Below are 12,401 nucleotides of genomic sequence, written 5' to 3'. Positions count from 1 at the left end.
AACCTTAAGTTACAAAAAGACACAAAAACAGGAATACACATCCCATTCAGCACAACTTATTTACCAGCCATTTAAACAAAACAGAAATCTAACGCATATCTAGCTAGATTACTTACTAAGTTCTAAGACTCCATTCCTTTTCTGTTCCCAGCAAAAGCATCACACAGACAGACAGACCCTTTGTTTCCCCCTACTCCAGATTTTAAAGTATCTTGTCTCCTCATTGGTCATTTTGGTCAGGTGCCAGAGAGGTTATCTTCACTTCTTAACCCTTTATAGGTAAAAGGACTTTGCCTTTGGCCAGCAGGGATTTTATAGCACTGTATGCAGAAAGATTGTTACCCTTCCCTTTATATTTATGACATGCACATAGTTAGCTGACTGGTTTATCCACTCTATTCTGCAGATCCATATTGATTTCTAAAGTTCTTATGTAGGTTCTGCTGCAGGTGAACCTACATCAGCTCTAATGTCTGGATTCTGTGGGTTATTAAGAATACAATACAAAATAAATCAAAATATGGAGAAATTGTGTTTCTGGCTTGTGTTTCCTTTTTCATTATATTAAAAAAGAAGAATTAGGCCAATACGAAGTCAGCTATGCTCTCTGTCAAGTTCTAGGACCCTGATTAGAGATGCAATACTCTTCTAACAACTTTCTACCAAGTTAGTTCCAAGACCCTACATAAATATGCAAATCTGTTCTTCTGACTCATCCCAGCGTCAGACCAGGTGAGTTTTATTGCCATCAAACCAGAAATATAAAAGGGTAAGAGTCTCTCTGAGGAAAAGAGAGCTAGGGATAGGAACAGAAAGGTTCTGCAAAGAAATATTTGGGGACCAGTATTCCCGAGGCCATGCACCCTGCTCACTACATTTCCCCTCCCTTGATGGCTTGCTCTCCAGCACCCTCACTCACTTTCACTGGGCTGGGGCAGGGAGTTAGGTGCAGGAAGGAGTGAGAGCTCCTGGGTGAGGCCAGAAATGAGGGATTCAGGTGCGGGAGGGGACTCCGGGCTGGGGCAGGTGGTTGGAGTGCGAGAATGGGTGAGGGCTCCAGCTGGGGATGCGGGCTCTGGGGTGGGCTGGGGATGAGGGATTTAGGGTGTGGGAGAGGCTGCGGGTTGAGGCAGGGAGTTGGGGTGCAGGGGAGGTGAGGACTCCATCTGGGAATGTGGGCTGACGATGAGAGGTTTGGGGTGCAGGATAGGGCTCCGGGTTTGGGGGCAGCTCAGGGCTGGGGCAGGGAGTTGGGGCTCGGGGTGCAGGCTTACCTCCGGCAGCTCCCAGTCAGTGGCACAGTAGGGGGGGCTAAGGCAGACTTCCTGTCTGTCCTGGCACAGCGGACTGCAGGGCACCCCAGAAGCGGCCAGCAGTTGGTCCGGCTCCTAAGCAGGGGGGCCAGGAGGCTCCATGCACTGTTCTTGCCTGCAGGCACTGCCCTCGCAGCTCCCATTAGCTGCGGTTCCTGGCCAATGGGAGTGCAGAGCTGGTGCTTGGGCAGCGCATGGAACTCCGTTGCCCCCCTGCCTAGGAGCTGGAGCTGCTGGCCACTTTCGGGGTGCAACACAGAGCCAGGACAGGAAGGGACTAGCCTGCCGTAGCTCCGCAGCACCGCCGATCGACTTTTAACAGCCTGGTCAGCAGTGCTGACCGGAGCCACCAGGGTCCCTTTTGGACCGGGTGTTTCGGTCAAAAACTGGATACCTGGTCACCCTAGCTGTGATTTTTATGAAAAGCTTTGTAAATACTTGGTAAGAGGTATTACATACAGTATGCAGGCAATATTATACGTATGGTCACATACTCTCTAACAGGGACTGGAAATTACCAAACATGAAATCACAGAACAGTATACAAAAAGCACAAGCTACTTACATGTTAGCATCCAGCAACTCTGGTTCATTCTGTACCAAAAAAAGTGTCACCTCCATTAAACTTGTCATAGCAGCTTCTCGTACCCTGTGGAAATGAAGTACAACAATTTTAAAATAAATGCACAGATATAATTCATCTAATCCAGGGGTCGGCAACCTATGGCACGCGTGCCAAAAACGGCACGTGAGCTGATTTTTAATGGCACACTGCTGCCTGCCGGGTCCCAGCTGCCAGCCCTGCTCAGCCCGCTGCCGAACCCAGGCTGGGACCCCGGCAGGCAGCAGCGTGCCATTAAAAATCCTGCCCGCCCAGGCGCGCTCTTCTCTGCCCCCCGCCCCCACGGGGGCAGGGTGAAGAAGCTTGGTCCTGGCAGCTGCTGCAGGGCAGGCAAGGTCCCCCTCCCCAGCCTCTTCCCCCAGCATGCTGGGTGCCTGCCCCTCCTCCTCTCCCTCCCTGCCGCCGATCAGCTGATGGCCCTTGAGAGGAGGGGGAAAATCAGAGTTGTAGCGCGCTCACTGCTCCGGGGAGGCGGCGGAGAAGAGGTGGGGACGGGGCTGTGGGGAAGGGGGGTGGAATCAGTGCATATCCCCTCCAGCCCCCTGCCGTGAGTCACTCTGGGCAGGGGGCTGGGAGCACCCCCCATGACCCTAGCCCACACCCCCAGCCCTCTGCCCTGACCCCTGCACCCTCCTCACACACACTCCAGCCTCCTGCTCTGACCCCTGACCCCTGCACCCCCCCGACCCCAGCCCTGACTCCAGCACCCCCCCACACCCCATGCCCTGACTCCTGCACTCCCCTCACATGCCCCTAGCCCTCTGCCCTGACTCCTGCACCCTCCTTGCACACCCCCAGGCCCCCCCCACACCCTATGCCCTGACTCTTGTACCCCCCACATTCCCACCCCACCCTGAGCACCAAACGAGAGCTCCTGCACCCCCACCACCACATTCCCATCTGCACCCCTCACACCAAATGGGAGCTGCCCAGGTAAGCACTCCACACCAAACCTCCTGCCCCAACCCTGAGCCCCCTCCCTCATTCTAGCTCCTGGCCAGACCGTACACCCCAACCCCCAGCCTGCACCTTCACCCCCAGCCCTGAGCATTCCCACCCTCAGCTCAGTGCAGAGAGAGGACGAGAATGGGCTAGAACCAGGGAGAAGGTAGATACCTACTCTATGTGGGCAGGGCTGGGATCCCAGACCAGGAGCGGGCTGAGAGGGGCCGGCGGCCAAGACCCTGGCTGAGCGGGGCCGACGGACAGAACCCCAGACTGGCCGCCGGCCCCGCTCAGCCCACTGCTGGTCTGTGGTTGTGGCTGCCAGCCCCTTGCCAGCCGTGGTCTCGGCTGCAGGCCCCGCTCAGCCTGCTGCCGGCCTAGGTGAACGGAACCCCGGGCTAGCAGCAGGCTGAGTGGGATGGCAGCATAAGATCAGCATTTTAATTTTAAATGAAGCTTCTTAAACATTTTGAAAACCTTGTTTACTTTACATACGGCAATAGTTTAGTTATATAATATATAGACTTATAGAGAGAGAGACCTTCTAAAAAGCATTAAAATGTATTACTGGCGTGCAAAACCTTAAATTAGACTGAATAAATGAAGACTCGGCACACCACTTCTGAAAGGTTGCTGACCCCGATCTAATCAAACAGATATGTTGGCAAAAAGTTCAAGCTTGGCTGCTGAAAGTAGGCACCTAAAAAATGGTATGATATTCAAAATGGCTGAGTACCCCTCAATTCAAAAGGATGAGCTCTCCCATTTGACTTCTGCCAAAATATGGATTTAAATACCTAGCTTTAGGCACCCAATGTCAAAGACTGTGGCCATTTATAATGTTTAGTTTGATATCAGTAAGCTTCATATATGTTTATGTCACTTCTATGAGTAGCACTTAATTGTCTTAAACTATTTGGTAAGTATTTGACATACACACAGTGCCTAGGTATTGTGGAATATTTATATATAAAACCTTTCCCACCTTCAGAAGGAAGGGGGGAAAGTGCTTTAAACTTGACTATTAATTGTTTAGACTCTTTCTTTTAAAAAAAGTTCAAGGAAATGTAAAGTGATTTTTGAAACATCATTTCCTTTTATCATCTTTCTGTGGTGGTTGTCTTAACCGTGTATGTTTTATTGAAGTCCTGGCTAATAGGCAAAGGGAACTGAGCCTCTGTGATTCTATTCATCATGCAAGAATTTAAAGATTTAGCTGGAGTTTGTGTATCAGTACTAAAATATAGTATATTGTCTGCACTATCATTTACTGTGTATTATACATCCCTAATACTCAGTGTAACCTTCATGGAAATTAGTGAGTATATATGCCTAGTAAATTGTTTTAAACCTAAATATTTTGGATGTTTCGATTCACCGTCTTCCTGCAAACAGACTAAGCCCTGGTCTACACTAGGACTTTAGGTCGAATTTAGCAGCATTAAATCGATGTAAACCTGCACCCGTCCACACGATGAAGCCCTTTTTTTCGACTTAAAGGGCTCTTAAAATCGATTTCCTTACTCCACCCCTGACAAGTGGATTAGCGCTTAAATCGGCCTTGCCGGGTCGAATTTGGGGTACTGTGGACACAATTCGACGGTATTGGCCTCCGGGAGCTATCCGAGAGTGCTCCATTGTGACCGCTCTGGACAGCGCTCTCAACTCAGATGCACTGGCCAGGTAGACAGGAAAAGAACCGCGAACTTTTGAATCTCATTTCCTGTTTGGTCAGCGTGGAAAGCTGCAGGTGACCATGCAGAGCTCATCAGCAGAGGTGACCAGAATCGCAAAAGAGCTCCAGCATGGACCGAAGGGGAGGTACGGGATCTGATCGCTGTATGGGGAGAGGAATCCGTGCTATCAGAACTCCGTTCCAGTTTTCGAAATGCCAAAACCTTTGTCAAAATCTCCCAGGGCATGAAGGACAGAGGCCATAACAGGGACCCGAAGCAGTGCCGCGTGAAACTGAAGGAGCTGAGGCAAGCCTACCAGAAAACCAGAGAGGCGAACGGCCGCTCCGGGTCAGAGCCCCAAACATGCCACTTCTATGATGAGCTGCATGCCATTTTAGGGGGTTCAGCCACCACTACCCCAGCCATGTTGTTTGACTCCTTCAATGGAGATGGAGGCAATACGGAAGCAGGTTTTGGGGACGAAGAAGATGATGATGAGGTTGTAGATAGCTCACAGCAAGCAAGCGGAGAAACCGATTTTCCCGACAGCCAGGAACTGTTTCTCACCCTGGACCTGGAGCCAGTACCCCCCGAACCCACCCAAGGCTGCCTCCTGGACCCAGCAGGCGGAGAAGGGACCTCTGGTGAGTGTACCTTTTAAAATACTATACATGGTTTAAAAGCAAGCATGTGAAAGGATTACTTTGCCCTGGCATTCGCGGTTCTCCTGGATGTACTCCCAACGCCTTTGCAAAAGGTTTCTGGGGAGGGCAGCCTTATTGCATCCTTCATGGTAGGACACTTTACCACTCCAGGCCAGTAACACGTACTCAGGAATCACTGCAGAACAAAGCATTGCAGTGTATGTTTGCTGGCGTTCAAACAACATCCGTTTTTTATCTCTCTGTGTTATCCTCAGGAGAGTGAGATATAATTCATGGTCACCTGGTTGAAATAGAGTGCTTTTCTTCAGGGGACACTCAGAGGAGCCCATTCCTGCTGGGCTGTTTGCCTGTGGCTAAACAGAAATGTTCCCCGCTGTTAGCCACGGGGAGGGGGGAGGGTTGAGGGGGTAGCCACGCGGTGGGGGGAGGCAAAATGCGACCTTGTAACGAAAGCACATGTGCTATGTATGTAATGTTAACAGCAAGGTTTACCCTGAAAGAGTGTAGCCACTGTTTTATAAAATGTGTCTTTTTAAATACCGCTGTCCCTTTTTTTTTCTCCACCAGCTGCATGTGTTTCAATGATCACAGGATCTTCTCCTTCCCAGAGGCTAGTGAAGCTTAGAAAGAAAAAAAAACGCACTCGCGATGAAATGTCCTCCGAGCTCATGCTGTCCTCCCACACTGACAGAGCACAGACGAATGCGTGGAGGCAAATAATGTCAGAGTGCAGGAAAGCACAAAATGACCGGGAGGAGAGGTGGCGGGCTGAAGAGAGTAAGTGGCGGGCTGAAGAGAGGACTGAAGCTCAAATGTGGCGACAGCGTGATGAGAGGAGGCAGGATTCAATGCTGAGGCTGCTGGAGGACCAAACCAGTATGCTTCAGTGTATGGCTGAGCTGCAGCAAAGGCAGCTGGAGCACAGACTGCCACTGCAGCCCCTCTGTATCCAACCTCCCTCCTCCCCAAGTTCCATAGCCTCCACACCCAGACGCCCAAGAATGCGGAGGGGGGGCCTCCGGCCAACCAGCCACTCCACCACAGAGGATTGCCCCCAAAAAAAGAAGGCTGTCATTCAATAAATTTTAAAGTTGTAAACTTTTAAAGTGCTGTGCTTAAAGTGCTGTGTGGCATTTTCCTTCCCTCCTCCACCATCCCTCCTGGGCTACCTTGGTAGTCATCCCCCTATTTGTGTGATGAATGAATAAAGAATGCATGAATGTGAAGCAACAATGACTTTATTGCCTCTGCAAGCGGTGATTGAAGGGAGGAGGGGCGGGTGGTTAGCTTACAGGGAAGTAGAGTGAACCAAGGGGCGGGGGATTTCATCAAGGAGAAACAAACAGAACTTTCACACCGTAGCCTGGCCAGTCATGAAACTGGTTTTCAAAGCTTCTCTGATGCGTACCACGCCCTCCTGTGCTCTTCTAACCGCCCTGGTGTCTGGCTGCGCGTAACCAGCAGCCAGGCGATTTGCCTCAACCTCCCACCCCGCCATAAACGTCTCCCCCTTACTCTCACAGATATTGTGGAGCACACTGCAAGCAGTAGTAACAGTGGGAATATTGTTTTCGCTGAGGTCTAAGCGAGTCAGTAAACTGCACCAGCGCGCCTTTAAACGTCCAAATGCACATTCTACCACCACTCTGCACTTGCTCAGCCTGTAGTTGAACAGCTCCTGACTACTGTCCAGGCTGCCTGTGTACGGCTTCATGAGCCATGGCATTAAGGGGTAGGCTGGGTCCCCAAGGATACATATAGGCATTTCAACATCCCCAACGGTTATTTTCTGGTCTGGGAATAAAGTCCCTTCCTGCAGCTTTTGAAACAGACCAGAGTTCCTGAAGATGCGAGCGTCATGTACCTTTCCCGGCCATCCCATGTTGATGTTGGTGAAACATCCCTTGTGATCCACCAGAGCTTGCAGCACTATCGAAAAGCACCCCTTGCGGTTTATGTACTCGGCGGCTTGGTGCTCCGGTGCCAAGATAGGGATATGGGTTCCGTCTATGGCCCCACCACAGTTAGGGAATCCCATTGCAGCAAAGCCATCCACTATGACCTGCACATTTCCCAGGGTCACTACCCTTGATATCAGCAGATCTTTGATTGCGTGGGCTACTTGCATCACAGCAGCCCCAACAGTAGATTTGCCCACTCCAAATTGATTCCCAACTGACCGGTAGCTGTCTGGCGTTGCAAGCTTCCACAGGGCTATCGCCACTCGCTTCTCAACTGTGAGGGCTGCTCTCATCTTGGTATTCATGCGCCTTAGGGCAGGGGAAAGCAAGTCACAAAGTTCCGTGAAAGTGCCCTTACGCATGCGAAAGTTTCGCAGCCACTGGGAATCGTCCCAGACCTGCAACACTATGCGGTCCCACCAGTCTGTGCTTGTTTCCCGAGCCCAGAATCGGCGTTCCACAGCATGAACCTGCCCCATTAGCACCATGATGCATGCATTGGCAGGGCCCATGCTTTCAGAGAAATCTGTGTCCATGTCCTGATCACTCACGTGACCGCGCTGACGTCCCCTCCTCGCCCGGTATCGCTTTGCCCGGTTCTGGTGCTGCATATACTGCTGGATAATGCGTGTGGTGTTTAATGTGCTCCTAATTGCCAAAGTGAGCTGAGTGGCCTCCATGCTTGCCTTGGTATGGCGTCCGCACAGAAAAAAGGCGCGGAACTATTGTCTGCCATTGCTCTGACGGAGGGAGGGGCGACTGACGACACGGCTTACAGGGTTGGCTTCAGGGAGCTAAAATCAACAAAGGGGGTGTCTTTACATCAAGGAGTATTTCAGGCAGGACTTCATGGAGGGTTCCAATAAGAAATGGTGCACCTAAGTTATTTTTCTTATTGGAACAAGGATGTTAGCCTGGCCTCTGATTGATACATGGCTAGATTTACCTCGCTGCACCTTCTCTCTGAGTGACTGCAGTGTGACCCAGAGCAATGAGTCCCCTAGACAGTGGAGGAGGCAAATGAGTACAAAACAAATCTGGTCTATTTCTTGTTTTGATCCACTCCATCTATCTTTTACATCTTTGGCTGGCAGCAGACAGTGCAGAAGGACTGCATGCCATCCACATCTCATGGCTGCTCGGCAGAAGATGGTACAGTACGACTGCTAGCCATCCTCATCTCTTGCCTGCCTGGCAGAAGATGGTACGACTGCTAGCAATCCTCATCTCTTGCCTGCCCGGCAGAAGATGGTACAGTACGACTGCTAGCAATCCGTATCGCCTGCCTGCTCACCATAAGACGGTTCAATAGGACTGACTGCAGGACTAAAGAGAATGACCTGGTCAAGTCACTCCAAATTTAGTCCCTGCGCCCATGTCTGCCCAGGCGCTCCCAGCCGACGTGGCCAGGAGCACCTCGGACACGATGAGGACGGCTACCAGTCGTACTGCACTGTCTGCTGCCAAAAGGCAATGGGTTGCTGCTACTGTGTAGCAAAGCTGTACCGCGTCTGCCAGCACCCAGGAGACATAGGGTGACGGTTACCTGAGCGGGCTCCATGCTTGCCGTGGTATGGCGTCTGCACAGGTAACTCAGGAAAAAAGGCGCGAAACAATTGTCTGCCCTTGCTTTCATGGAGGGAGGGAGGGAACAGGGGCCTGACGATATGTACCCAGAACCACCTGCAGCAATGTTTTAGCCCCATCAGGCATTGGGATCTCAACCCAGAATTCCAATGGGCAGCGGAGACTGCGGGAACTGTGGGATAGCTATCCACAGTGCAATGCTCCGGAAGTCGACTCTAGCCTCGGTACTGTGGAAGCACTCCGCCGAGTTAATGCACTTAATGCACTTAGAGCATTTTCTGTGGGGACACACACACTCGAATATATAAAACAGATTTCTAAAAAACCGACTTCTATAAATTCGACCTTATTCCGTAGTGTAGACATACCCTTTCATGCACATTCTCATTTCAAAACAAAGGACTATCATTTGTATTTAAAGGATTCTCAGAAGTGTCATATTTGTGTAAAGTTCTAAGTTTAATCTTCTCAACCAGAAAAAAATTCTGTAATTCAAAACATGTTAACTGCATATAAGCAAAAAGAAAAGGAGTACTTGTGCACCTTAGAGACTAACTAATTTATTTGAGCATAAGCTTTCGTGAGCTACAGCTTTCGCTCAAATAATTTGGTTAGTCTCTAAGGTGCCACAAGTACTCCTTTTCTTTTTGCGAATACAGACTAACACGGCTGTTACTCTGAAACCTGCATATAAGCAGAGTTCTGTAGTTTTGTGGCTTAATTATAAATACCAGAAAATTATGTACATAACACTATGAGGTACTTGTAATATTTATCTTTTCTATATCTTAAGTATATTGAATATGGTGCAAAAGTTTTCTGCCTTCATAATGATTAAATATGATCATTTCAATATAAAGGCTACAAGGTAAATAAAGTAACCATTTTAAAAAACAAAATGTCCCCATCCCTAAGAGTCATATCATCTTATAAACTCACAGGTACTGAAAGTTAACTTCTTTCTAGCATATGGGAAATATAGGGGTAGATCCTCAGCTGGTATAAATTTTAAAAGCACTCAAGGACCACCTGCCCCATCAAATTTGCCACATCAACCCTCCTGGCAGCATCTTCCCTTTTCAATACAAACTCCTCATAATTCCTCAAACTTTATGAGAATTGCACCTATATATTGTGAAGAAAACATACCCTTGTGCTTTTGTAGAATTTCCAAGGGCAATACAAGGTGATTGTGTATGAAGTCTAAAAATGGGTGATCCACTTATAAAGTGTTAGTAAGAAAGTTATACTACTTAGAAAACAAATGATGAAACTCAATATAACAGCTTGGCAATCTTTCATCACGGAGTATTTTCTCTTGTTCATACAGTAACTTATTATTAGATATTCTTTTTTAACATCTGTAGACAGATTGGACAAGTCCCAGCAAACAATCTGTCATAAGGAATGTTAAGTTCTCATATGAAAAGTAAAGTTGATTAACTTTCCCACAAAACCTTCAAAGAAAAAAAACACACACTAAAGAAAAGGTCTCTTTCACGCAGAAATTGAGATTTTTTTTCTACAGTTCTTCCACCTAAATCTATTTGTTTGAAAGAAACTAAACTAGAAATACTCACACTTTAGGGGCCAGTTTTTCAAAAGTATACAGCTTTTAACAGTCTCCAGTGAGAACTGCTTTCTTTAGTTACATGTTATTGTTGATTTTGGCTGGCATTGTCAAAGGAGCTTTATGGGAGGTTAGCACCCAAATCTCACTTGAATTTCAATGACAGCTACATCCCTTAGGATCCTTTGAAAATCCCAGGTTCTATTGAAGATTTTATTTTTAATTAATGACAAAAGTAGAGGGAGGAATGGGAAAGTTAATCAGGGCGAGTCTACATGGGTTAATTGACCAGAACAGCTACTGCAGAATACGCTACTCCACACGGACACTCTTATCCCGGAATAAGAGGCTGCACACAAAAAGAGCTATTCTGGAATAGTTTATTCTGCAATAGCCATTCCAGTAATTGCCCCATGTAGACAAGCCCTAACAGTGAGGAAGTAGGAGGGAAAAGGGACCGGTCCAGATTACCACCAACCTAAGTATGATTACCAGTCAGGGATTTGTAACATCACAGCAATGGTGAGTCTTCAGGAGGTGTAGGAAGGAGGATTCTTGTTTGTTTCCAGTTGCTGTATCCTACTTAAGGCAGCACAAATCATCATCAAATAATTCCCTAATATTAATTTTTCCACATAAGCAATTAATGTAGTTGCCACACAGATGTTATGTGATTGTGAATGAGAAATAAACTGGTTCACAAGACAATCGCTATGAAGAGGTGTTCCATTCTGGGTGAGAGAACCCATGTCCTAAACTTATGGCATTGAATTAAAATTGCAATGTTTGGTCAAACTCCTATTAAAATGTCTGTGCAGCTGCATTTACTATTGAATGTACTTACAATGGCTTCTGAAAATTTCAGCACATTAGGAGGCATGTCAAATACTTTTGCCATAAGGCTAGCATATCAACAGCTGAATGGTAGATGCTGAAAAAGGGAGGACTGTATATGAGAAAAGTATTTACTCTTAAACCTTCAGAAAAGAAACATTAGCAAATGCATGTTTCTGGGATCACGCTCCCATCACATAAGTAGCAGGAAGCAGAGAGAGTTCTAAAGGCATCATGCCATACCCTCAGGAGGTGCTACATTTCACCTCTGTGAGAAAGTGTAATAACCACCAGCATGCAGCAGAACTGACCAGTCAACCACACACCTCATTTGGAACCAGAAATACGCAATCAGGCAGCAGCACAGACCCTCCCCCCCGCCCCCCCCAAAAAAAGGCAAATACAGTGGAGTACTGTGCTAAACATAAACTACTAAAAAAAATAATGGGAAAGCAGCATTTTTCTTCTGCATAGAGACGTTTCAAAGCTGTATTAACTCAATGTTCAGTTGTAAACTTTTGAAAGAACCAGAACATTTTGTTCAGAGTTACGAACAACCTCCATGCTCGAGGTGTTCATAATTCTGAGGTTCTACTGTATGTTAGTTCCTTTTCTGCTCCAAAGATTCAAATATGCATCACCACCTTTGCCAGGAAGGTGGATGGGAGTGTGTAGACCTGTTATTACTAAAAAGCTCTAGGGATGGTCACTATAGTAAAGTGACCGCCAGCCACAAGGAAAAACTATCAAATGCAGGTTATCGGTAGGCCAGCATAGGTCTCTAACTGTGACACAGAAATATCACAACTAAAATATTTACAAACCTTACCATATATAGGACAGCCTTACAACCGTCCACTTGCCCTTTAACTTTTTTTTTTTTTTTCCTGATGGTCACAAGTTATTTTCCTTCTCCTTTCCATCATCATAAGGAGCACATACTGTGCCTGCAATGGTAAGCTTTTACAACAGTTTTGAAGGTGAATATAGGAGAGCTGGGCACTCTCACCTCAGAGCATGTATTGACAAACACAAGGAAACAAAACTGAACTTCAACAAGGGGGATTGTTGCAGATTGTTTTATCCCTGTATGCTTTTCCAAGGCATTACTAAGCATTGTGACAGAGCATCTTGTAGAATTAGATCTGTCAATTAACAATGAAGAGTACTGATTCCATATTATCATGGCTCTCAAGGAAATATTCTGTCTAAAATTCCACTTGTAGTT

At 47.4% G+C, this 12,401-nt stretch overlaps 1 protein-coding gene across 1 annotated transcript in view; it reads right to left on the bottom strand.

Moving 5' to 3' along the window:
- TBCD (tubulin folding cofactor D) overlaps window positions 1-12,401 on the bottom strand; it is a 252,362-nt gene that overhangs the window by 53,767 nt on the left and 186,194 nt on the right. The window contains exon 31 of the mRNA XM_077833123.1: window positions 1,879-1,962. Coding sequence (XP_077689249.1) covers window positions 1,879-1,962 — 84 coding nt within the window. The remainder of the gene's footprint in view (window positions 1-1,878; window positions 1,963-12,401) is intronic.

This window comes from Eretmochelys imbricata, chromosome 14 (genome assembly GCF_965152235.1).
Source record: "Eretmochelys imbricata isolate rEreImb1 chromosome 14, rEreImb1.hap1, whole genome shotgun sequence".
NCBI classification, from domain to species: domain Eukaryota; kingdom Metazoa; phylum Chordata; order Testudines; family Cheloniidae; genus Eretmochelys; species Eretmochelys imbricata.
Note: the sequence above shows the minus strand (reverse complement) of the source record. Positions and strands in the feature narration are given on the sequence as shown.